The sequence below is a fragment of the Opisthocomus hoazin genome, chromosome 2, assembly GCF_030867145.1.
Source record: "Opisthocomus hoazin isolate bOpiHoa1 chromosome 2, bOpiHoa1.hap1, whole genome shotgun sequence".
NCBI lineage: Eukaryota > Metazoa > Chordata > Aves > Opisthocomiformes > Opisthocomidae > Opisthocomus > Opisthocomus hoazin.
This window is the reverse complement of record NC_134415.1, coordinates 89,384,108-89,410,272: the sequence shown is the minus strand read 5'-3', so window position 1 is coordinate 89,410,272 and position 26,165 is coordinate 89,384,108. Positions and strand designations below refer to the sequence as shown.

The 26,165-nt window shown below is 40.4% G+C and overlaps 1 protein-coding gene across 1 annotated transcript; it reads left to right on the top strand.

Moving 5' to 3' along the window:
• Window positions 1–450: 450 nt before the first annotated feature.
• CASP8AP2 (caspase 8 associated protein 2) lies at window positions 451–26,165 on the top strand. The gene is made up of 10 exons (XM_075414363.1): window positions 451–523; window positions 1,725–1,800; window positions 2,918–2,998; window positions 6,544–6,644; window positions 7,812–7,886; window positions 9,095–9,210; window positions 11,754–14,272; window positions 17,494–20,437; window positions 21,744–21,843; window positions 23,204–26,165. Exons 2-10 carry the CDS (start codon window positions 1,752–1,754, stop codon window positions 23,258–23,260), a joined length of 6,042 nt encoding a protein of 2,013 aa, XP_075270478.1. The 5' UTR covers window positions 451–523; window positions 1,725–1,751; the 3' UTR covers window positions 23,261–26,165.

Sequence of the window (26,165 nt, the reverse complement as noted above, 5' to 3'; positions counted from 1 at the left end):
GCCGGGCGCCGCCCGCTGCATGCCGGGAGTTGTAGTCTCCCAGCAGCCGGCTCGCTGACGGCGGGAGCCGGGCTTCAACCCCGGGCGTCCCGGGGGCCGCCTCACGCCCGCGCCCGGCTGACGCCAGGTGAGCGCGTCATTCCCGCGGCCCGGCACTTCGGCACGGCCCGGACAGCCTCCCGCGCCCGCTCCTCTCCGCTTTCCGCCCGCCGCACCCTTTGCCGGAGCCCCGGGCGCAGCGCGGCTTCCCGCGCTCCGGGCCTGGCGGCTAAGGCAGAGGCGGGGCCGGGCGGGGCGCGGGGCCGGAGGGGCGGGGCGCAGCTGCCTCACGCACCTCGCTTTGGCGCCAACTGCTTCGGCGGGGGGCGGGTTTCGCCGACGTCGCGGCCGGGGACGTGCCGTGCGTCTGCGGCCGTTGGCTGCCGCGGCCGGGAGCCCCGCCCTCTCGGCGCCCGGCCTGCGGGACCAGCGGCGGCAGCAGCGACCTGCGGGGTGTCGCGGGCCGCAGCGCGGCGGCTGACCGGTGGGTGAGGGCCGGGGGCCGTGCGGGCCTGCCGCGCGGGGTCTTCCTCCTCCCTCCCCTCCCGTCCCTTCGCCGGGCCCCCCTGCACCCCCCCACCCCCCGCGAGGATCCCGCCGCCCGGCCCGGGCCGGGCTCTCCCGGCGCCCCGCAGCTCCCCCGCCCCTTTCCGCTGGCGGTGTCGGGGCGCGGGGGGCCGCTCCCGGGCCGCCATCGGCTGCTCTCCGGCCCTGAGCCCCGAGAGGCCGCGGGCGCTTCCGCCGTGACAGGGACTGGGGCGGGCGGGAGCTCCTTCCCGCCCGTGCGGGGAGCCTGCGGCCTGGGGAGCGGGCCAGGGCCTCTGCCCGCCCCGGCACCCGGGGTGTGACCTGGGCGCTCCTCCTCCCCGCGGCAGGTGCCCCGGCGCCGCACGCTGCTGCCTTCGCTTCGGCGGTGCCCGGAAAGTCTCTGCCCGGTAACCAGCGATGGGACGAGAGGAGACGGCCTCCGGCTGCGGCAGGGGAGGCTTAGATTGGGTGTTAGGGAAAATTTCTTCGTTGAAAGAGTGGTCAGGCATTGGCACAGGGTGCCCAGGGAGGTGGTGGAGTCCCCATCCCTGGAGGTGCTCAGAAAACGTGTGGACGTGGCACTGCAGGACATGGTTTAGCAGGCATGGTGGTGGTGGGCTCACTTGAGGATCTTAGAAGTCTTTTCCAACCTAAATGATTCTGTGATTGTCCTGTGCCCAGTCATTGCCGTATGCCTTGGCAGGCGAAACGGTTCTTGCCTGCTACCGCTCGTTGTTGGTTCGGCTGGTGGTGTCGGACAGGGGAAACTTGGTCTTAAATGATCAGCAGAGAAGAAATCGGAATTATCACATCAGAATATTTTACTGGTTAGGATATACATTCATAGAATGCAGTGCTTGTTTTCATACCAAAATTTTTTTATAGGATCTTTATTTGATACGTATGAATAAAAGATACAGCTGAAGGTATTCTTCAGAATGCTTATTTACAGGACAGATAATTCCTTATTTTTCGTGATAGATCCCTGCAATTGTTTTCTTGATGTAAGAGTTTTCTCATTACAGTGTTGGATTTTGTTGAAGAGCAAGGGACCACGAGGTAGCTCAGGTGTAATTGGCTTATTTCAAGATGCTTCTGTTTTATGATGTTGTTCTGAAATTGTCAATTCATCTGTTGTCTTTCCTCTGATATTGTAGATGGGGAAGCCATAGGGAGTTTGTATCATGGCAGCAGATGAGGATGGACTGGGACTGTTTGATATCCGCTATGGTGGTAAGATGAATTAGATTACTTTCTGTTTTGCAGTGAAATAACACAAGCAGTCTTATGAAAATAAGTAGGTCCAAAAATAATTTGGAAAACAAAATGGAAACAATTTAATTTGGGACAAATACTGATGAAGCTTCAGCTGTGATTAAATGGCTGTGGCACAGTATCGCTGTAAGCCTCATCCCATTAGTAAGTTTGGATTTTAAACCACAGCTGTGTACTTGGGATTTCTAGCGTGTTTTGGGGGGATGGCTGAAACTGGCCTCTCCCCTGTGTTTTACAATGTGTAGTTCAACCTTCGCTGTATCGTAATGAAGCGTGTATTTGGACGGTTAGGAAGATTGTTCCTTTGTTTGCTGTTTTAAAGAGCAAATGCACTATCATCTGGTATAGTACCAGCAATCAACGTACTCTTAACATTATTTCCAGCTCCACAGTTGATTGATCTGACGCATATTTTTGACATTTCCAGCCTCAGAATGTCTGTGGATATTGATATTTTTCTTTGTAGTAATAGTATTTGTTGCAGAACTGGAGAGATTCACAGAGAGGAGGTGAAAGTGGTACGAGTCATTGCAAAAAGCCATGAAGGAAGACTGAGGAGATTTATATTCAAATACTTCTACAGAACCATTTAGTGTGCAAATAGATGGCAATACTAAAGCAAATTCTTTGAGTTATGATACAGACTGTTACAATACTTTCCGTTTAGCGAGAAACTTTAACAGTAGTGGTTTTGTCGTACTAATTATTTTTTGTCTCTGAGTTGTGTAACTTGTATTCAGTTTATTCTAGAAAACAGTTTCAAATTTAGATCAAGTTGACTTAGTTGATAATTTTAAATTGTATTTGTACTTAAAGCCATATGATTTGCCTCATGCACAGTTCTTGTAGTATTTAGGAATTGGTCTTAAAAAAGTGTCTTTGCTCCCTGGTGACTAAAGATCTTTTCTCCACAGTAGCAGTAGCTTGCTGGGTGAAATTCCCCTGTCTTTTATTAGTCTGTGCTACTACTTTTACTACTCTCTACTGGTCTAGGATCAGAGCTACACTTATTTTATGGAAAAGTTAGAGGTTGGAGTTTACTAAATGTTTATTTTGGCTTTTTTTTTTTCTTTAGCTGAAGCTTCCCCCTTTAAGGAAGGTGATGAGAGCTCCGTGGATATTTATGATGGCTTGGACAACGGTGTGACAGTTCCTGGTAGGCTGATGGCATCTTGCTGCTTGACTTGGAGCATTATAGAGTCTCTGCGCTGGTTAGGCTGGTTTCAAGTAAAACAACAGTTAGCTTTAAGTTTACATTTAGCTGGTGTAACACATGCTTCAGTGAGCTACTTGTTTAAATTCAAGACATATATGTCACACTGTATAAACACAACAGAGAATTTTTAAGTCTACTAGCAGAATGATTACAAGATAGTTTTCATGCGATACTGGCTATTTGAAGAGATTTGGGCATATACAAGGTTGCAGAGAAACCTTAGCTATTCGATCTGTGCCTTGATATAGGACATTTTACATTGGAAAAATCACCTTTATTTTGTGTTTTTTAAATAGCTTGAGGACCAGAACCAACAGTCACTGATCATTAAATCCCCAGTGAGAGTTCCAAAACATACTTTCTTTGTGATACAGTACATTCAATAGATCCTTTTAACCTTTTGTTAACTTTCTCAATATTTTAAACATGTTAATGTAAATCAATTTCCTCTTTTAACTACTTTGAAGGTAAGAAGGAAATAGACCAAGCACATGTTCTTTTTTAGGAGTCTTAGTGTACTATTTAATGAAATGCTGTTTTTAGTATTTAAACAAGTGTTTCTTTACTGACCTTACTACTGTAAGGCTGTTGAGTTTTCATGGAAAGACTATACTATATTCTACAGGCATAAAACGTGTACATCTTTTTCTCTCTTTCCATTTTGTATTTGTTACAGCATATAAGAGTATTCTCTGTATGTCTGTATTTCTGTAGAAGTCTATATTTCATTTACTAAGATGCATTGTTTAGTAAATTTAAAGGATGCACGGAGGAATAACTTAATGCAAAGCAAACATTTTATATAGTCTGGTTCTGAAGGATATTTAAAAAAAATTAAAAAGAGGATTGGTAAGATTTTTGCTATATGTACATAAGATGTTTTTTGCATGTCGTCTTGCATTGTGTTCTTGGCCTCAGTCTTTAATAATCAGGCCAGTATTCCCAGGGTATTCAGCCCCCTGAGCTGGAAGACAGGGACAGAGAGTAGAATAAACCCCCCATGATCCAGGATGAAGCAGTTAGCAGCCTGCTACGCGACTGGGACACTCACAAATCTATGGGGCCAGATAGGATCCACCCGAGAGTACTGAGCGAGCTGGCAGAGGAGTTTGCCAAGCCACTCTCCATCATTTATCAGTAGTCCAGGCTAACAGGGGAGGTCCCAGACCACTGGAGGCTTGCTGATGTGACACCCATCTACAAGAAGGACTGGAAGGAGGAACTGGAGAACTACAGGCCTCTCAGCCTGACCTCGGTACTGGGCAAGATTATGGAGCGGTTCATCTTGATTGCGTTCACTGGGCATGTGCAGGACAACCAGGGGATCAGGCCCAGCCGGCATAGGTTCATGAGAGGCAGGTCCTGCTTGACCAACCTGATCTCCTTCAATGACCAGGTGACCTGCCTAGTGGATGAAGGAAAGGCTGTGGACGTCATCTCCCTGGACTTTAGTCAGGCCTTTGACAGGGCTTCCCCACAGCATCCTCCTGGAGAAGCTGGCGGCTCATGGGTTAGACAGGTGTACTCTTTGTTGGGTAAAAAACTGGCTGGATGGCCGAGCCCAGAGAGTGGAGGTGAATGGAGTTAAATCCAGCTGGTGGCCAGTCAGGAGTGGTGCTCCCCAGGACTCAGTTTTGGATCTGGTCTTGTTTGATTTCTTTATCAATGATGTGGAAGAGGGGATTGAGTGCTCCCTCAGTCAGTTTGCAGATGACACCAAGCTGGGTGGGAGTGTCAATCTGCTTGAGGGTAGGAAGGCTCCGCAGAGGGATCTGGACAGAATGGATCGATGGGCCAAGGCCAACTGTATGAGGTTCAACAAGGCCAAGTGCTGGGTCCTGCACTTGGGTCACAACAACCCTACACACCACTACAGGCTTGGGGAAGAGTGGCTGGAAAGCTGCCCGGCGGAAAAGGACCTCGGGTGTTTGTTGACAGCCGGCTGAACATGAGCCAGCAGTGTGCCCAGGTGGCCAAGAAGGCCAACGAGATCCTGGCTTGTATCAGGAATGGCGTGGCCAGCAGGAGTAGGGAGGTGATCGTGCCCCTGTACTCGCACTGGTGAGGCTGCACCTCAAGTACTGTGTTCACTTTTGGGCCCCTCACTACAAGAAGGACATTGAGGTGCTGGAGCATGTCCAGAGAAGGGCAACAAGGCTGGTGAAGGGTCTGGAGAACAAGTCCTATGAGGAGCGGCTGAGGGAGCTGGGGCTGTTTAGTCTGGAGGAGGCTGAGGGGGGACCTTATCACTGTATACAACTACCTGAAAGGAGGCTGTAGTGAGGTGGGTGTTGGTCTCTTCTCCCAGGTAACTAGCGATAAGACAAGAGGCAATGGCCTCAAGTTGCATCAGGGGAGGGTTAGATTGGATATTAGGAAAAATCTCTTTACCGAAAGAGTGGTCAAGCATTGGAACAAGGCTGCCCAGGGAAGTGGTAGAGTCACCATCCCTGAAGGTGTTCAAAAAATGTGTGGATGTGGCACTTGGGGACATGGTTTAGCAGGCATGGTGTTGTTGGTTGACGGTTGGGCTTGATGATCTTAGAGGTCTTTTCCAGCCTTAATGATTCTATATTTTTGTGTCTTAATAATGCTTTTTGCATTATGGTGTTGTTCAAAGAACTGAAGCGCAGCTTTGATAGCTAACTTCATTTATTTGTCTGCAAATGAATCTGTATTTCTGAGGTGTCAATAAGTCAAGTCCTGTCAGTAGTGCATGTTTGGTGAACAGAGCACACGGCTTGATTGGAGGAAAGAGCACTGCCATCTAATTGGGGTGTTTGGGTGTTGGGTTGGTTTTTGGGTTGTTTTTTTTCTTTCATTTTTTTGGAGCTAAAGCTAGGGAATTACATTTCTGAGGGAATATAAAGCAGCAAAGAACACTTATTCAACACAAGAAGCATGGTATTGAACCCCATACCAACTCTACAGTAACTCTGATTCTGTTCAACCGATTCGTGTTTGTGAATGTAGGTCATTGGCATCTGAGTGTTTTTCTCAATAATTTTTTTTCATTTGCAAATGTTTCCAAGGTGTAGTCTGGTCAAAAGCGAAATGAATTGTAGGATGCACATACTTATTCCAGCTTTCTGCTATCTGTTGGCTCTGGAATTGTGGAACCTCAGATCACTGCTAAGATGCAGCCTTTCTTGCTTTGTAAATTAGGTAGATTTACTGTGAGTTAGCTCTCCTTTGACTCAGAACAACTTATTTGACAGTCATAAAATGCACCCATCTTACTTGTTAGGTGTCCTGCATTTCTCTTAATTTTTCTAACACAGTGTTTGCAATTGAACTTTTAATTTTCATCACTACCTTTTCTGTTGATGTAAACTGAATCAAGTATTTCCACTAAAACTAACATAAACATTGAAATTCAGGGTAGGAATTTCTCTGTATAAGGTCACGCGTTTTCCTCAGTGACACAATGCAACCTGGCTAGAAAAATACCTGTTTTCTTAACGTAATTGATTTTCTTTCCACAGACAATTCTGGTCCAAATTCTATACCAGCTGGAAACAGCTTAAATTTATTTGATGAGATATTAATTGAAGAAGGGACTGCAAAGGAAGCATCCTACAATGAGGTGTGTATTCATGTGACAAAAACAATTCTGGTGTTTTGGAGGATTTTGTTCCAAATTTTCTTGTGTAAAGTGCAAAAAAAATATCAGTATGCTCAAATTATTGGAAAAATAGGGAAACTTTTTAAATAAGTAAAAATGAGTGTGCTAATAAACTGTTATGTCACCAAGTTTATCAGAATAAGTGAATCTCTCACTCTGTGACGTGGTCTGTTCTCATTTAACATCGTCTGCATGCAGTTCATATATCAACTACATTATGGGAAAACGTACCATCATTTCCTTCTAGTTGTTGTTTAGACATCTGATACAAAGCTAGCCTTGACGTTTCTCCCAACAAATTTTGCCAGACTGTATCAGGTAGGTCATGGATTAATCGTATGTGTCATTAAATTTTGTCCTGGAGACAGAACACAACCATGCAGTAGATTTCTGCTGATATTCTAGAAGCAGTTCATTTACTCATGCAGCATCACCTATGCTGGCCAGTAAGACACAGCTTGACTAACTTGAGATTTGGAGTAAAAGGGTCAGACACCTACAGATATAATGCACTGTAGAAGAAGCAGGAGCAAAACCTCCAGGAGTTCACTAAAGTGGTGAAAATGTCACTTTGAAAGTTGACTGTGAAGTATGGCAATAGGGAAGTTGTCCGTTCTTCTGTGAAAGTTTTGTCACCATCTACTTTGAAAGAAGGGCTCATGCCAAATGTATTTTTTTTAATTTTGCGATCTCAACAGGAGCGTGTCCTTTGCAGTCTATTTTTGCCATCCAGTTTTGTTTGTAGTAACTTCTTGTTGTGTTTTTGCTTATCTGTTTTGTATTATATAAAATCTGACAAAAAGTCCCTATCTGTAGGGCTCTGAGAACTCCTGCTCCTGGATAGTTGTGTCTTTCATTTCACAATAATATGGCTTCCTGTTACTCTCTAGTCTATTACTGTTGGGCAAGCACACATAGATTTCCTCTTATCTGAGTGTTTGTGATGTTTTAGAGACTTGTATACCTGTTGGAGCATATTGAAGCTTTTTGCTCTAATATGGCTTTAATATGTTACTTTCGGAAAAAAACAGAGTATTGTAACCTGTTAATTAACTATAAATCCAGTGGAGTAACTTTTCTGTGTAATTAAGTCCGCTTTTGTGTTGTGAATTCTTCTCTCTTTGACAGTTGCAGGCAGAATATGGAAAATGTCAGCAGCAAATTAAAGAGCTGATGAAGAAATTTAAGGAAATACAGGCACAGGTACTGTAGTTTGAAGAGCAACATTGGCAAGATTTATGTAAAGCAAACTGAATATTGCTTTGAGAGAGAGTTAATTGTGTATGCTTTCCAGAATTGATGCATTGCGTGGATGGTTTTTCAAGCACCTCTGTAGGTGCCAGGAACTTGCTCTGCCTAGGGTAGTTGTTACCTACTGACAAAATCAGTAGGTAAATTCACTTGTTTCACAGTGTTGCATGCAGTAAGACTTTAGCTGCTTAAAAGCTATCTTCTGTCACCTTAATTAGAAAATAAGCATGTCAAATGAATAGTTATCAGAAAGGTATCCAGTTCTCTTGTCTTTTGAAAAATGGGTCTTCATTGCACTAGAGAGAGGGTCGCAAAGGTACCTGAGCTGTTGTTAGAGCTGGAAGAGGATGTCTGCATTGCTTTGAGCATAGCACCATTTTGAGAAGGCTGAATTGCTCTTCAACTTGAGCTAGTATCCCCATGCTGTGCTATTCTATATAGTTAGGTTGTCTTGGGCAGTTCTGCAACACGCTCTGCTGTGTATTACAGACAAGTCCCAAAGGTTCTGTGCTTTGCAATGGTAAGCAGCTTCTGCCCTGTGACACTTCTGTATTGTTTTCTGCAAAACTTGTCTGCCTTTCTGAGCAGGCTTTGCTGAGGACAATTACCAAGAGAAGGGGCTATCTCTAGGATTGACAGATAGGATTCTAGAACATCATATGTAGAGATGTTAGAATGATAGAGCAGCCAAAGCTGGTTTTGATACCTTGAAAGAAATACAATTACCTTCTTTCTCTGAAAGTGCTTGAAAGCTACATCTCTTATTTGACACAGTGACCAGGAAAGCAATAAATTGAGTAAAAGAATGAAGCAAAGGGGTGGATTATAATTTTTTAGCTCTATGGTTACTTGGTTTATGGCATATTTGAGTTTTAATAAACTGTATGCTTAGAACATCTTAAATAATTACCAGGAACACAACCAGAAGCGTAAATGTGAGTGATGTTTAAAAAAAAAAAGCTCTTTGGATCTCAAGAATTCTGACTTCTCAAAAACAGTTTTTGTATGTTCTTCTCTCAGTTTGCATATGGTGGGACTTTTTCTTATGGTTTTCTTGCACTGTTTTTCATTACATGTTTGGATACCCAAGCTAATTCTCGTTTTTTCTCTCTCTCTCCATCTCTCTCACTCGCTCTCTTTTTTCTATACATTTAAAATAGAATGTCATTCTACAGAATGAAAACCAAGCTCTCAAAAAGAATATTTCAGCACTTATCAAAACAGCAAGAGTGGAAATTAACCGTAAGGATGAAGAAATCAGTAATCTCCATCAAAGGTACATCTAGACAGTGGAACTGAAAACAGGCTTTTTGTCTGATCATGTTTATATACTTATAAGAAACTTTTGTGTGTATTTTAAGTAAAACTAATGAAGAAAATCGTTACTCAGTAAATAATTGTTTGTGGGGTTTAGTACTGGTACAATCAGAGGAAATAGTTACATATCTTCTTTGCTTGATGAGGTCTCTGGTTTCTAATTAAGAAAATACAAAGGGTGACCATTTGCCTGAATTTTTTGTTTTGTTTTGTTTTATCCCCTGTTCCTGGTGGGTTATCGAACCATCTTGCATGTTTCAAAGCAGAGATTATCTTACACAGTTCAGCTTCAGAACTAGTCTGTTTTATGGTCTCAGACATCAATTCCGTGAACTTTTCAGACAACAAATGAAAATGAAGAGACTATGCAATGTTTTCATGGCAAGATATGAAAGCCGTGTCTCCCGTGGTGGGGCGCAGCAGCTAGAGAATGCTTGGTTTCTGTGTACTACTAATCTTACTGCAAGGAGTTGAAAATATTAAAGTGTGGATGGGAGAGTAGATGAGTGTAAAGTTTCTGAACTGCCTGAAATCGGAGCAGGGGTACGAGATTCAGAACCCCTAGCATATCACAAGGTCACCTGCTTGTCACTTGTGTGATGTCAGCCACGTCATTGCTTTGTTTGTGTTTCAGTTTGACCATTTGATATTTTCTTGCACCAAAAGGTGTCATAAAGAACGTTCATTAGAAGCTATATGCATATTAAGTAGGTGATTTTTTTTTCCTAAATACAGAAAATTACCAGATCTGATCTGATGGAGGTCAAGAGGTTTTAACGTGTAATTCTTTCTGTTGTTTGGCTTTGATACGATATCTGTCATTTTCACACCTTTGAGTGTAGTGTTCTGTGTTTTAAGTTAAATTGCTTGAAAAATATTTTCTTGTTTTGAATACTCAACCTCATTAAAGAGTCTACAAACTCTGTTGCAATACCTTCTGATGGTGATAAAAATTTATGAACAAGGCAGTCGATCTAGGTATTTTGGAAGCATCCATCATGGCAAATTGTGCGGAAAGTGGCACTTTGAGGTCTTAGAAGCACACCTTGCCTGCTGCATGGTCTATAATAAATTAGCTCATCTTAAGCAATCTACCTATCTGTAAGGATTACTTCAAAGATACTGTGTTTGAGGGGAATTGTTCATGCTTATCTCAAAAAAAAAAAAAAAAAAAAAACCAAAAATCTCACTTGGATACAATTACATTCATTACACATGTATGCAGATTTAATAGCGAGCCTAAAGCACGGCAAAAACTTGTCAGTATAGTTCAAAATTAAACAAATATAGGAAAGGGTTTGGGATTACAGCATCTGTGGCATTGTTTTAGTTCAACGTTCAGTTCACATCACAGTGTCGCGTTTTTGGAGTAGAGCCAGTTGTATAAGCTGATCATTACATATTTAAATTTACTGTATCGGCCCATAAGAATGAATTCCCATAGGAATTCAATTTTATAAAGCAAAACCAATCCCATTTTGTGTTGGAGATAAATACAGAATTATTTTACACTGAAACTGATTCCTTACAACTGGACACTGAATCAACATAGAATTTCAGGCCACAACCAAATGTCTGTGAGTAGCAGCCACTTCATCCTTGACTCTAAAAAGGAGCCATAGATTTGGTGGTTTGCTGCTGTCATTTGTTGGTGTGACTTTTAATTCTGTTTCCTTCTGCATGGGTTAGACACAGTCATTCTTTTTAGATAGTGGAGAGTATTTAAAAAGGCTGCCAATGTCTTTCATCATGTCATTTTAATGAAGTGTTTTGTTGAATATGGCAGAAAAGTGTCTGTCTGTTTCTTTTTTGGGTTTGTTGTTGGTTGTTTTTTTTCTGGTGAGGTAACTGATGAGTTCTATGAATAATGAGTAAGAGTTCAGGCCATACAGGCTACATGTGCCCTTTTTAATTTAATTTTTTTATTATGATAACCTTGCAGCAGTAACATGTGGCCTTGATGAGGCTTAATTATTGTAATTTACTACTTGTTTTCTGTAGCTTGCTGCAAGTTCCAAACATAGTAGCTTATTTGCTTTTTGGGTAGAGTAAGCACAATCATATCATACCTATTCTTTTGGTTGCCAGTTTACCAAATAGTAAACTATTGAATTGCTGGTTTTATTATTATTTTTTTAAATCACTAATGCTCTAAAGAACTTTTTTTTTTTTTTCATAGGGGAAGGCTCTTTTTATTGCTGGACAATAAAATACAAATTTTAATTACTGAAATTGTTAATTAGACCCAGTACAGTATTTTTCCACAAATCTTGCGTTTTTGTTAGATGAATTTCATTTGGAAAATATGTATACAAATTATATTCTTTTGCTGTGTGCTTATGGAAATTATTAAACTACTGGTTTTATCCTATGTTTTTTTAAACTTGAAGCTGAAAGAAAGCATGAAAAATTTTTAGAGATATATAGATTCATTGCAATTCAGCTTTAGTTATGTTTAAATAAATTTAAAAGTAACATAACTTTTTTTCTTTATACAACCAGGCTGTCCGAGTTTCCCAATCATCGAGGTAGTTTCACCAGAACATACCTTCCAGGATCAGCTAATGGAAGGTGCTCTGAGATGTGTAAAACAAAAGATTCCAAATTCAGACCTTCTGATTTAGGTGACAGTGTGAAGATGGAGCACAGAATGAAAAATGACTGTTCAAAAGATACACACCACAGTTACTCATCTCATAATACGGACAATGGGAAGTCTAGCTCTGAAAAAAGAAACACTCCATATTTACTGAGATACCCTCCCAAAGAGCTCTGCAACGATGGTACTCATACCGGTCTACCAAATTATGACCATAGTTCCAACAAGGATAACAGAAAGGAAAGAAAAGAAATTAAAAGTAATGAACAGCACAGTAGGGGAAATGTCAACAAATACAAAAGAGAAGTACATCAGAGCACTGGAAACAGTGGTGATAGTGCAGAGGGGAATTCAGATCCTCAGCAAAAGCTGAAAACGCTTTCAGAGAAGGCTAGTAAAAATGAATTGCAACAAAAAAGTCAGAGCGTAAAACTCAAATGCAGTCCAAGTGTAGAAAGAAAAGTAGAAAGGGATGTTTCTTCCTGGGAGAAACAAGCTACTGGTAAAGACAGATTTCAAACAAGAGGTGAATTGTGTGCTGATGAGAGATCAGAAAACGTCTTAAAAAAAGACAGTAAAACACATGAAAAAGATGAAAAAAATGCTGGCCAAAAAAATAAACCAAATGAAAAGCTACAAGAGCAACCAAGAAGGTCTGGTCGAGGGAGTAGTCCACACTCAAAGAATGAACATTCGAAGAGTCTTCATGAATCGCGTAAATATCGTGTGGAAGACTCTAGAAAAGGAAGAGACATCAACTGCAAGAGAGACAGGGGAACAAATGATCATACTTCTCGAGAAGGGAGGACTTCACCTTCTAATTCCAACAGCAGAGAGCATAAATATGCACGCTTAAAGGAAAATAGTAGTAGATATGAATGGGAAACAGCACATTCCAAATCAGAAAGACACAGAACTGAAGAAAAAAGGAAAAGAGAAAGAGAGAATCAGGATGAAAACAGACATTTTAGAAGTGAAAGAAAAGTTGCAAAAGAGATTTCTCACCAGTCTGCAAAAGAATCAAAGAAAGGTACAGATGTTACAAAAAGTGAGAGAAACAAGCCCCATAAGCTAGAAGAAACACCCAGAGCAGCAGATAGCTTAAAAGACCATAAAGTTCCCAAAACTAAAGATGATCAGACTGGGACAAAAAACAAAGACTTAAAACTTAGCTTTATGGAAAAGCTAAATTTAACTCTTTCTCCTGCTAAGAAACAGTGTCTCTCTCCAACAGATGGACTTAAAACACCTTCCCAAAAGGCCACTGATGAGGGAGTTTCAGAGCTTATGCTGCAGGCAGAACTGTTGGATTCTGCCCACCCTGTTAACTGTGGTCCCACAGAGCAAACTGATTCAACACTACAAGTTCTGGACAGTGCGGCTCAAAGCAGTATGGAGCCAGCTCTGCCCATTTCTGCCAATTCTGAAAATGAAGCCTTGAAAGTAGCAGCAGCAGATCCAGCACAGTCTGAAGCAGTACCAGCAGTGACAACTGATGAACTGAGCTCAGAAACCTTACCAGAAGCAGAAGTGGGTCAGGTACATCCCCAAGCCTTGCCAGGAGCAGCAGAAGTACTGGTTCCTGACGAGATGCAGGCTGAAACATCAGAAGTAGCAGAGGCTTGTGATCTGGTTGAATCAGAAGCCTCAGCAACAGCAGTGGCAGTGACGGATCTGAATCACCCTGAATCTTTGCCCCTGGAGGTGGCAGGGAGTGTGGCAGAGGGTGAGAAGTTGCCTGTGACAGTGGGTGTGATGCAGGATGATAGCGTACCAGCAACAGAGGTGGCACAATCTGAACCTGCCAGTGAAGGTAGGGGAACCCTTCCAGAGTCAGCAGCAGAGAAGAAAGAGGAAGATAAAATATGGCGAGCTGCTGACATGGAAAGCTCAGCAGACCAACGTGGCTCTCAAAACCTTGTCTTAGATGACTTGGAAGCCAAAAGTTCTGGTGACCTGGAGTCCTGTGATGTCGCAGATGATATTAGTGAAGCAAAACCAGACTCTTTAATGGAAATAGTGAAGGACAGTGATCACTTGGCTGCAGAAAACGTTGAGTGTCCCGTTGAGGAAAAGGATATCTGCGAATTTAATATGAATACATCCCAGTCACTTGACAGAACTATGATAGCTGACAAGGATGAATCGTTAGTTGACCAGAACGCCTGTGATCTGGAGCCAGACCTAACTGAAGTCAGTACTGCAGCGTCTTCTCTTAGTGGTGAGGTACATCCTACAACTAAAGAGAGAGAAGCGAACCCAGTTACTGTGGATGATGACAGCTCAATACTGAGCATTGATCTCAATCACTTGAGGTATATTCCGAAGGCAATCAGCCCACTGAACAGTCCAATACGCCCTTTGGCTAAAGCACTTAAGATGGAAAGTCCCTGCAAAGGTCTTGTGAAGAGTTACAACAAAGGTATTTGTATATGTATATTGTAATTTCTTTTCTACATGAAGGCTTAGAAGATTCATTCATGAAAAATAGAAATGACTTCTTATAACCACTTCCTCAAAAATATAAGTTGTTTCTTCTTAAGCTGTAAAAGTGTCAGTGGTTCTTTTTGTAGTGGAACTGTTTAACAGTGCAGCCAAGACTGTAGCCAATTGAACGTTAGTGTGATAAAAATTGGAGTTTGTCACTACTGACAGGTGAGTGGTTGAAATAAGAGTTATGTTCTAAAAAAAAGAAAACAAAGGATTTTTGATTGCTGTTAGTTCTGAGTAGAGCTAATCAGGTTTTTCTCTGAAACTGAAGAGGCAAAAGTTACTTAGGATCGTATTCTTTCAAGTATTTATTTTTGAGAAAGCTGGAGAGAGTACCTGAGACTTAATTTCTAGGAATGTCAGCTAAGAGAAGGCTGTGGTCTCCGTCTGAATTAATTTCAATGTGAATTTTTATATAGGTTTTATAATTGTGAGTCAGTCGGTTGGGCAGAACATAGAACAAATAGATCATTAGGATTTGTCATTAATGAAGTAAGAGCTAACTCTAAATAAGATGTCAAGAGAGTTAAAATATGAAAACAGTACTCACTGGAAGAGAAAACAGGTGACTGTGGTGGTTTGACTGAAATGGAGTTAGTTTTCTTCATGCAGTTAGAAACTTTTGTTTCTCATAGCTGGCATGGTCGTTGTTTGGGTTTAATTCAAGGAGGAATGTAAGAACTTACTGATACCGTAGCCGTTACCAGGGAAACCAAGGTCTTCCTAGGCTTCCCATCTACCAGGTGTGGGCCAGCTAGGAAGGGGGCACAGACAGACCTTGACTGACATCCAGGTTGATCAACGAGAGTATTCCATACCATCAGCGTCATGCTTTGTATATAGTTGGAGGCAGCTTTTCCACCTGGTCTGCACAGTCCTTTTCGGAAGGACCACTGCGGGCAGAACCGTTCCAGTTCAGCTCTGTTTGGCTGGTTTCATTCGTTGGGCCTTTTGCCCTCTGCCCTGTTGCAGTCGGCCTTTGGGCCTTTTGCCTTTCTTGTCTCTTCGCTCCCTCCACGGGGTCGGCTGCTCTGGACCAGAGTGCTCTCTTCCCGGGACTGGCTGCTTGATGCGGGTGAAGTTTGTGAGGAATTAGTAGTAGTATATTAGTATATTAGTATTATTTTGTTATTCCTATTAAACCGGTTGTATCTCAGCCGATGAGCTTTCCCCTTTGTCCGTTTCTCCTTCCCATCCTGCGGAGGAGGAAGGGGAGGAGTGAGTGAGCGGCTGTCTGGTGTTTAGTTGCTGGCTGGGGTTAAACCATGACAGTGAGCCAAAGTTTAAATCTTCTGCTTGTGCGAATCGAACTCTTGCTATAATGTCCTGCTGGAACTAATAAAAAGTTTTCTTGGAAGTTTAGTTTTCCTACTAGAAGAGGAGTGGTGGAATGGTGTTTAAATCCTTCTTACGTTTCAGAGCATAGTCCATATGTCTTTTTGCAAATCTTAGTGTGGTTTACTCTGGAATTCTGTCTCTTGTGCTTGAGACAGCTACTCTCTTAAGTGTGAATTCCTTTAGCAATTTATATTTCATTCCTGCAGTAGTTTATATCCTTTGAAATACCTGGGGGGAACATAGAGCTTTGAGATCAGAAGAGATGAACTTCAAATAAAAGTATTTTTGTAATTTTGTAGTGTTTCCCTGCGTTACTTATTGGAGGAATCCATCCTGTCCAGAACTTGCTACTAAATTCCAAAGCAGTGATTTTTCAGCTCTGAAGTTAGACGCCTGGTTGTCTTTGTGATCTGACTAATGATATATGTGTCAAATGTTCTACATCTGTTAAATTGACAGAAGGCTTATGCTTTATCTCGGCCTTGAAATTCAGTACCCACCTTTCAACTGTTCTGCAGGACAGGGGTACATATATTAATACTATATTTTGACCACTTTCATTTTATACTTTGGTTTGTCAAAATATTGAAGTGATGAGTTTGAGAAGGTATTGATCCTTATAAAACTGAAGTGGAGGCAGTGATGCAATGTGGTTTTGTTCCTGTAGAATCTGTATAAAGTAAACATTTTCAGATGTAGCTTTGAAGTGTTAATCACAAGTTCATTTTTTATGGAGATCAATTTAGATATGATCTTTTATGCGATTAAATGTTTGTTAGAGGTCATTAAGCAGTCTAATCTATGTGTGATTGAACATAAGAGTGTTTTGTTAACTAGAGTGCCCAGCAAGCCTAAAATTTACTGCTGATGTCGTTAATCAATACATACGCACTTCAGTGGATTTTTTGTACAATGGAGATGAGCTTGCCTTTTCAGCTTTTGTAGCATGCTGCTTTGTAGCTAACTGTAATTGCTTATTTTTCTTAACAAAATAGCATTTGGTTTTGATTTTAAATAATAATTACTTATTTAATGATATCTCAACAATATAAAACATGTAAAAAACTTACTTGTGAGGCAGAGTAAGGCATACTACATCTGGCAGAACTTTAGTCTTTCCTTTCACATATCTCATTCCTGTCATTCAGGAACCTGAACTGGAGGCTTTCTCCAAAATTTTTAAGAAAGAAGCTTTTTATGCTGTTGTGCTTAGTTACAGTGCTGGTAATCTTAAATGCATCAAAAACTGAAATAGGAGTTTTATCATGTGTGCAGTGCCTAGTACTCTTTTTTGTTTAGTAAGGCAGTTTGTTGGAAGACTCAAAGAACGTTTTTATCAGCCCCGGAAAAGATGGTTGAAGGCAAACATTAATAGGTCATTTGTTTGTCTCGTTTTTGTTGCGAAACTTTTAAAAGCCACCTGTTGTATGTAAATGTTAGTCCATAATGATGTTAAAGTTAAAATTTAGCTTGTGCAGTGTTCAGAAAACTTGTTAATGGAAAGAAGTTCAAAACTGAGGGAAACTGCTAGATTTTTCTGTTTTCAGTGACTGTATTTGTGAGATAGATCACATGTTTTTGGTGAAATGTTTAGGTCTTATTTGCCCTTTGAAGCTCAGAAAAATCCTTAAACTAGCAGCTGCTGAAGCAACTAACCCCAACTTATTACAGCTCAAATTCCTGAGTTGCTGTTGGCAGTTTCAAACAAACAGTTCAGAATTTGTTTACGGAAGAGAATCTTCCCAGTTTTTCTGAAAATGTCTGTTTATGATTGCGTTCTTTATGGTGATTAGCAAACTGTTTTCTTTTTTGTAGATATAATTCCTGAAAGTACGGTTGTTGTCTGTCCCTCAAAGAATTTGTCAAAGGAGGTAAACAAAGAAAATCAAAAGCCAGTTAGCATGTCTGATGAACACTTAGAGATGGAGTCCCAGCTGAGTATCTCTTCAGACGAAATAGAAGAAGGAGAAATCGTAAGTAGCGATGAAGATGAAGAAAAACCTAAGCCAGAAAGAGGCTCTGAAAATACAAAAAAGTCAAGACCTAAAGCTTCTCCTGAGACACGAAATTTGACTAGCAGTCCGAAGAATCAAAAGAGCAAAACTGTGCGTTGCAATGAAGATAATGGAAAGTTTATTTCTGTGCAAGTAAGTACAAAGAACAGAGAGAGGCATGAAAATCAAACCTTCAGATCTTCAAAGGATATGAAGAAAAATAAAACTGTCACCATTGCTTTTCTTGAAAAAATAGTTCATGTTATTGTCGAACCTTCAAATGTACAAGAAATCATGCAGATGCTAAGAGCTATACGAAAACAGATGAGGAAAAATTATATGAAGTTCAAGGTGCACTTCCCAGTTCAGCATTTTCACAGAATTATAGAATCTGGTATCATAAATTTTACATCATTAATAAAATACTTGAACTTTTCCAAGATGTCTACATTAGGTGAGACATTAAAATTGAATATCTGTGATATTATAGAGTCCAAACTTAAGCAAGTTAAAAAGAATGCAATAGTGGACCGTCTTTTTGAACAACAAGTATCAGATATGAAAAAGCAGTTATGGAAGTTTGTAGATGAACAGCTTGATTACTTATTTGATAAGATAAGGAGAATTATAATAAAACTCTGTGATGTGGGAAATGTGGGAAATGAGAGTGTGGAAGGAAAGTTTGAAAGAGCAAGAAAGCAAAAACACAAGATCAATCATAAAATTGATGTGCAAAGATCTAGAAAAAAGTCCCTGAAAGCCAGATCTCAAAAGCCTGAAGAATATGTCCTGTCAAAGCAAATTGTGGATTATCAACAACCAAAGTGTCACCATGAGAAAAATAGAACAGGTGCACCAAAAACTGCCTTTACAAAATGTCTTAACTCCATTGATAACACAAGGAATTCCCAAACCAAAGTGCACCTCTCTAAAGAGAATAATTTGCAAGGCACCCTCACTCCATTGAAGGGGGTAAAATATGAAAAGGAAGGATTCCAGCTATCTAGAGATGCGAACAAGTCCGATCTTAGTTATGAGCTTCTCACAGAACAGCAAGCGTCCAGTCTTACGTTTAATCTTGTAAGTGATGCTCAAATGGGTGAAATTTTCAAAAGCTTATTGCAAGGTTCTGATCTCTTGGAAAAAAATGGTGGCAATATCGACAGAAATGTGTGGGAATTCAGGACTCCAGAGAAACAGTTTTTAGACAGTCATAAAGGCAGAGGTAATGCTGCTGGACTGGTGCAAGAGATTGCTTCAAAGGAGACGTGTGTGGAATCTCAATCAGTAGAGGATATTAACTGGCCTGTGGTTTCACCTGTAAGACCTACCTCTTTAGTGTCTACGCTTCAGATGTCTGTTGATCCAGACGTACTAGATGAAAGCTGTATGTTTGAGGTTCCTACAAATGCAGCTTCATGCAAAGAAGATGAATGCAGTTTACAAAAGAGTAGACCATTCGTTTCTTCTATCCTCCTTGAAGATTTGGCTGTTTCCTTAACTATTCCATCACCTTTGAAATCAGATGCTCACCTCAGCTTCCTAAAACCTGAGAATAATTCTAGCTCAACTCCTGAGGGTGTTCTCAGTGCACATTACAGCGAAGATGCACTTCTGGAAGAGGAGGATGCCACTGAACAAGACATTCATTTGGCTTTAGAATCTGATAACTCAAGCAGTAAATCAAGTTGTTCTTCATCATGGACAAGTCGGCCTGTTGCTCCTGGTTTTCAGTGTCGTCCCAGCCTTCTAATGCAAGCAGTAATCATGGAGAAATCCAATGATCATTTTATTGTAAAGATTAGGCGTGCAGTGCCATCTGCCTCACCAGCATCTGATCAGGTGGCTTCAGTGAAGGAGATGCGGGCGTCCTCAACCAAGATTGAAAAAGAAGAAGTGAGAAGTGGGGAAAAAGGAGGGGATCGTCAGAGTGCCATGGCAGCCGCTGTGCAAGAAACTGTCAAACCGGATCTGGTTAAGATGGATCAGTTGCATCATGTCAGCACTGGACAAGAACAAAATCCTACCTTACCTCAGCCTCTAAAGGAGTCACATAGTAGTATTAGAAAGGAAGAAACTACTGGGTTGCTTGGACCCCACAGAAAATCTTCAGACATGGAGAACCATGACACAGATGAAGGCTCTGAGCAATCTGAGACACACAAATTCAAAGTATCTGAAAATGAAATGGGTGTTAGATCTCAAGCTTCTTTTCCTGCTGGATGCAGTACAGAGTCGTACGTAGACTTAACGGATGATATTGTTAGTGAAACTTCATGTCATGCAGTGGAATCCACTGCAGGCAGCAGGACTCAGGAAACTTCTGCAGGAAACCCAGCAATCAGTAATAAAAAGGAAGAACTGGAAGAGTGCTCTGATGCATTCATAGACTTAACAGAAGAGCTTTCCAGTGAGACTGTAGCAGGTGAATGTCAGCTTGAAACAAAATCCACTTCGAATACTGATGTAGGATGCCAGATAAGTATAGATGATAAATCTAGTAAAAAAAGGAAAAAGGAGGCTGTCGGAGAGAGTTCCAACTCAAAAAGGCAACGAAAAGAAACTGAATCAGCAGGCGAAGGGAGCTATGCAAGTGATGTGAAATCTGAAGAGGTAAATTCAGCACCCAAACGATGTTCCAACAAGAAGAATGAGTTGCAGCAGAACAAAGACTCTTCTCCTTTGGCTTCATCTGCATCATCACCTAGTCTGTATGCCAAAAACATCATTAAAAAGAAGGGAGAAGTAGTAGTTTCCTGGACGAGGTAACTTCTGCTTTGATCTGTTTGATTGTTTTTTGTTTTTTTAAACTACGTGGTATACTGAAAAGTGGGAAAAAGAGGATATTTAGCTGGGTGAAGGAGAGCAGCTAAAGATTTCGCCCACTGAGAGAAGGTGTGAGAGCGGTTTTCTGTTTTGGGTCCACAATGCTCAATCTTCAGCAATGTAGTAGTCAGCCCTTCAGCCTTTATGGTCCTGTTAGTGTGATGTGGGTGACAAATGAGGTGACTCTGTGTGTCAAAGTTACATGCAGGGTTATTGTGGTGTATTCTTATTCTTAAGAAACGACAGTTCGCAGGTTTTGCTGTTCTTGCTACCACTTGATATAATCAGCGCTTTATAAAGGGGCTCCTAAAATTTTCAGGACAGGACTTTCTGGACTATAATTCAGATATAAAGTAAGTTTCTAGGTAGTGTTTTAAAAGAAAATCAACTCCTTCGACTGGAAGAAAGACTGTGAAAGCTAGTACAATTTTTAACATGCAAACCAATGAGATAGGAAGAGATTATTGCAGTTGTCTGTGTGAATATGACTAGGTTTTCTGTGTAACAGTCTTTGTCCATCTTTGAACTATGCCAAAAAAATATTTATTTAAATAACTAATCATTACATTTGTCTTTGAAATGGAGGAAATTAAATGTAATTTCTTGTAATATGGCAGGTTTCAACCAAAGCTACTGTATAACAACTGTGTCTATATACATTTTACGTATACCTAAATTCATTAATGATATAAACGGTGAATCGGTGACACACTTAACAATAGACTCCTGGTCCTTTATTCTCACGTGAACAGTAGATGTGCTGTGAGTATGCTTGTTACATTAAGCCACTTAGGCAAGTCAAACATCTCTCTTTTTAAAAGAATCTTTGAATGTCAGCAGGCCTTAGGTGAAAGCTGCTGCCCAGCCGTGCAGACTGACACAAATCCACCTAGAACTACAGCCCCTGGTTGAATTTATGAGATCTTTTCAATTCAAATTTAAATGTCTACTTTAGAAGCTTAAAACTCTTTTTTGATGGCTTTGGGTTTGGGCTAACTCTGTTGTAATAATCCTGCCCTTCCTAATAGGATAGCATAATCTCCACTACCACTTGTTTGTACTGACTCTGTTACTTTGTGTTGGTAGAGGAGAGGATCTTCCGTTAAGTTCATTGCTGCTATTTGAACTCATGTTCCATAGTTTGGAAATACTCAGAATTTTATATATACCTGTATGTATTTTTTTGTTTGCGTGCATGTACACATATGTATACATTAATATTTTAAAAATGCATTTTTGCTACAGAAATGATGACCGAGAAATTTTACTGGAATGTCAGAGAAAAGGACCATCAAGCAAAACCTTTGTTTCCTTAGCCACTAGGCTGAACAAAAGCCCAAATCAGGTAGGTGCTATCATTCTTATAATTGATAACAACTATGTTGCTACATTTATGATTGCAGCTGAACAAAAACCTTCTGAGGTCTTGTGCTAATTTGGAGTTGGTTTTGCTCATGTCTTGCGGGGGGGAGGGTCTTGAAAAAAAGAGTCTTAAATTCTGCTGGTTATTACTTTTTAAAAATATACATTATAGGGATATTATGTTCAAGTGATTCTTCAGTACCTGTTTGATTGGTACCTTGAAACTGCTGTGTCTCATCACAAGCCAGGGACAACAGGATTGTTTCTGTTGTTGAATCAGCACTTAGATAAAGAAAGGCAATTTGGAGAAGCCTAAAGCCTTTTCACACATTTAATAAAGTAGATAAGGATTAAAATTAGAGCTGGAAAAAAAAATACCAGGATTTTGCAGCAAGGACATTTTTCATGAAAATGTTTCCTTTTTTTCTTTCACTTGTTAGTTAAGAAATTTCAAAAGACACAGATGTCCAATTGATGTAGAGTATTTCCAGAGGTTTGCATATAACTTTGTACTTGTCTTGAATTGCTATCTTAATCTCTATCCTGCAAATCTAAAAAGGGAGAAACGCCCATTTGAGAAAGTTAGGAAGTCCTGCATGCTTGGGATTTGGCTTTAGGATGTTGTGTTGTAGGGTTACAGAGTCTTTGTGGTGTTTAGAAGCTGTTGGGGTAGATGGCTGGATAAAACAGTGTTCTCTGTGCATTTATGCCATGCTTCCCAGTTAGCTGTTTGGTGGATGGTAGATATGCTATAGCAATGTGCATATGGTGATAAAAAATGCTAGCTTACAATTGAAAGAGGTCGCTATGTAAGCTGTAGCTATGCTCAACAAAAAGTTTTGACTCTCATCTGCAGACTGGTTTTGTAAAATCCCTGGTAGGCGGATTACTCCATGATGAGCCATAAATACCTGAAGCAACAGTTGTACAATAGAGTAGAAAATAACCAATGAACTGTGCTTTTTGTGGAGTACAAAAGAAGCTTTTGTCCTTACATTTGAATCTTACTCATTGTTATACTTGCCAGAATTCAAGTCTAATTCACTTTGAAGACTTCATTTTTTTTCCTTCTTGTTGTAAGCAAACCTGTGTTAAACCAGTAGTTGACTCTAGCTCTCTGTGATTAACCCAGAGGCTATTTCAGATGTCAAAGGTACAGGAAGACTTCCTACATCCAATTAACCTGTTAATGGTTCTCCTCAAATTCTCCTGCTAAAATTTATCAGAAGCAAATGAAAAACAAAATAGTGGTCTTTTATTTAAAAGCTTTATGCTGTCAGATCAGTCTGTCTTGGTAGGTATGGAGATCTGGGGCCTTAATGTCTTTTTTTGTCCTTCGTTAGGTTTCAGAAAGATTCAAGCAGTTAATGAAGCTGTTCAAGAAATCCAAGTGCAAGTAAACTTACCACCAAGTCGCTTCATGGTTACAGGGTTTAGCTGTTGCCAGCGATGATGGACTGCAACCACTGCATTCGTATGGTGGGATTAATGGGAGGTATCCAAGTTAGAATACTAAGTTTGGTAAATCTGATGCACTGTTAATTATGTCCTTCCCTGTTCATGTTTCCTGCAAAGTGCTGTATCAGAATGACATAGAGGGAACTTTACAAACAAACTGGCTAGGAAAGAATGGCTGCGTACAAATGGAGCAGCATCATTTCAAGGGGGTGACATCGCCTGTTGGTTAAACGTGTTCCATAAGCAAAGACAAGGGCATGCAGTCAAGTGAAAATGGTGGCTCTTGCTTAACTTGTCAGAAGTACTGCGTATGGTGGTGTCGAACTATGGTTTTAAAAAGTAAGAGTGCTTTGGAGTCCAGTTGGATCCTGGAAAATGACAGGTACGTCATCTTGGTTACCCTAAACATATTTTAAGAAGTTAGGCCTTCTTCTTTTAAAATAAGGGAGGGCAGTGATAGCAATGCTTCCAAAAGCTGCTTTTCTAGTGGTAGGATTGTGGTGATAAGGAACAGACAGTTTTTGCTGCTTTGTCAGTTGCTCGTAGTGGGAGAATCTGGCACTGAGCATAGGGTTTGTCTTCAACTTTAAGCACATTATCTAAGCCATTTCTTAATGACAGCAGTGTTCAACGGAGAGGAATGAATTTTTCTTTGAGGATGCCCACCTGTTGTCATTGACAATGAAGAAAATGTAAGCCAATTGTCTAGTCTAGACCCCTAACTTCGCAATTTTTAAATACAAATGAGTCCCAGCCTCTGTGAGAGAGTGAAGCCAGTCATTAATGCAGTGACTAGTTTTTAAGTTTCTTTTAAATTGTGAAATTGTGAAATGAGTGTTCATTTACAAAGAGCTGTCTTGTAATTAAAAACATTTTGCGGTTCTGATGATATTTAAAAAGACTTAGTATTGAATTTTTAATAGAAGGGGGGAGGGTTCCATGAAAAATGAATTGGAATTTTTTTCAATTTTTTTTTTTCTTCGGAAAAGGCTAATGTGTTTTTCTGCTCCAGACTACATCTGAAAAAGGTACTTAATCTAGGTCTTCAACATAATGAACATTGTGTTTTGTTAAAAAAAATTAAAATTGACAAGTGATTTTCTTTTTAATTTAGAAACAGACCTTTACAGTTTTATAAAATGTGACTTTATACTTACTAACCAGGAGAAAAACTTTTCTGCAGAAACAAGCAGTTTCAAAAGCGTGTCAACTTGGCATGTTTTGACAGCAATTGTATCTATCTTTACAAATTGTTTAGTACATTAGAAGTTCATTGTGTTCTATTTTAAAGAACTCTTATAACTGCTTCCAGTTTTACTAGCACGTACTCAAAGTGTGTATGTGTATATATATGTATACACACACACATCTCGTGTATTGCTGCTTTATCCCAAATTTCTAAAAGGCTTTTTTTTTTCTTCCCCATGACAAATAATTCCTGGACGTTATGTGGGGTTTTGTTGAATTCATTGATGTTTGAGGTTTTATTTCTTACTGAGGATCAGAATTGCTGTAGCTCTTACTCAGTCAGAACGTTTGCTGAGTTTCGTTAGACTTCATCTAAGAGCCCCACCTAAGTGCATTGCCTTTAAACTTGGCTTAAGTTGCCTTTTTTCCAGAATCCAATGACCACTTCTTCAGTTTCAGCATAGTGGTTTTTCGCTCCCTCTCCAGCTCATGGGACAGACTTCTCATTCTAATAAACCGTCAGATAATTTGTTGGTGATGTTGCCACTGATGCCTTTGAGCATTGTAAGCGTGACCTATGGAACGGATTGTTGTGCTGCCAAACAGTGCATTGCCCTCGTTTTAGGCAGGGCTCTGGGAACTGTTACAAGGAGTGACTTGAGTGGGTGATGGTGTTGGTTCTGGCAGCCTTCCATCTTGTCTGTTTGCTTCTAAATCGTTTGCTTTTGATGATCGAGTGTCATCTTCCGTGCTACGCCAGCAGCTCCTAGTGATTTCAGTGAGGGGTTGGTACACCTCCCCACACTTGTTCTTAACAAACGTTTGTGACAACTGTTTACTTATTGGAGATTTAAATTGAACGGAGTCTGTTCTCACAATAGTCATTTCGCAGAGTAGCGTTCATATTTGTGGGAAAATCAGACTCTGCTGAGAGTATTCTTTTAACCATATCCTTAGAGATTAAAATGTGCACAGTACTGAAGGCACTGAGGGAAGTAGCTTCTCTCCACGTAAGTGCTTCCTCTCTGTCTCAAAAAAGCAGGCAGTATTTTATTACAAAGTTGTTTATTTCTTGTCTGTTTTTATTTACTTTCTTATCTGTACAGGTGATGGGGGGGTGGGGGTTTGACCAGTTTGATTCTGACTTGGATTCCTTTTTTGTAAATTATGAAAATTTTTTTTAATGTTCTGTCTATTGTAAGTATGTGTACAGGTTCCTACATGGTCATGTAAAATATCTGATGTGTGTATATATATAAATATATGTATAAAAATAGAGAGAGCTTTGTTTAGCCAAAGATGATTTTTTTAACTATATAAAACTCCAGGTTTATTTTGTATAAACTAAATAGTTTGCTTACTGTAAGAGTAATGCAAAAAATAAAACTGTAAAATTCACACACATATGTTCTTGTTGAACAAAGGTTGGCTTGGAGTGGTTTTGTACCATTGTTTGTAATTTATTTCTCCAACAAGAATTTTGATACGTATATGCAAAATGTACTGTATGTAAATCTCCAGTCTTATTTGTGAAACCTCAGGTAAATGAAAACATTTTCTAGAACTGTTGGCTAATGGCTTGACAACTGCGAATGCTGTGAAGCAGCATTAAAATTGACTTCTGTTAGTTTGTATAAATGAGTAGCTACGTTGATGTTC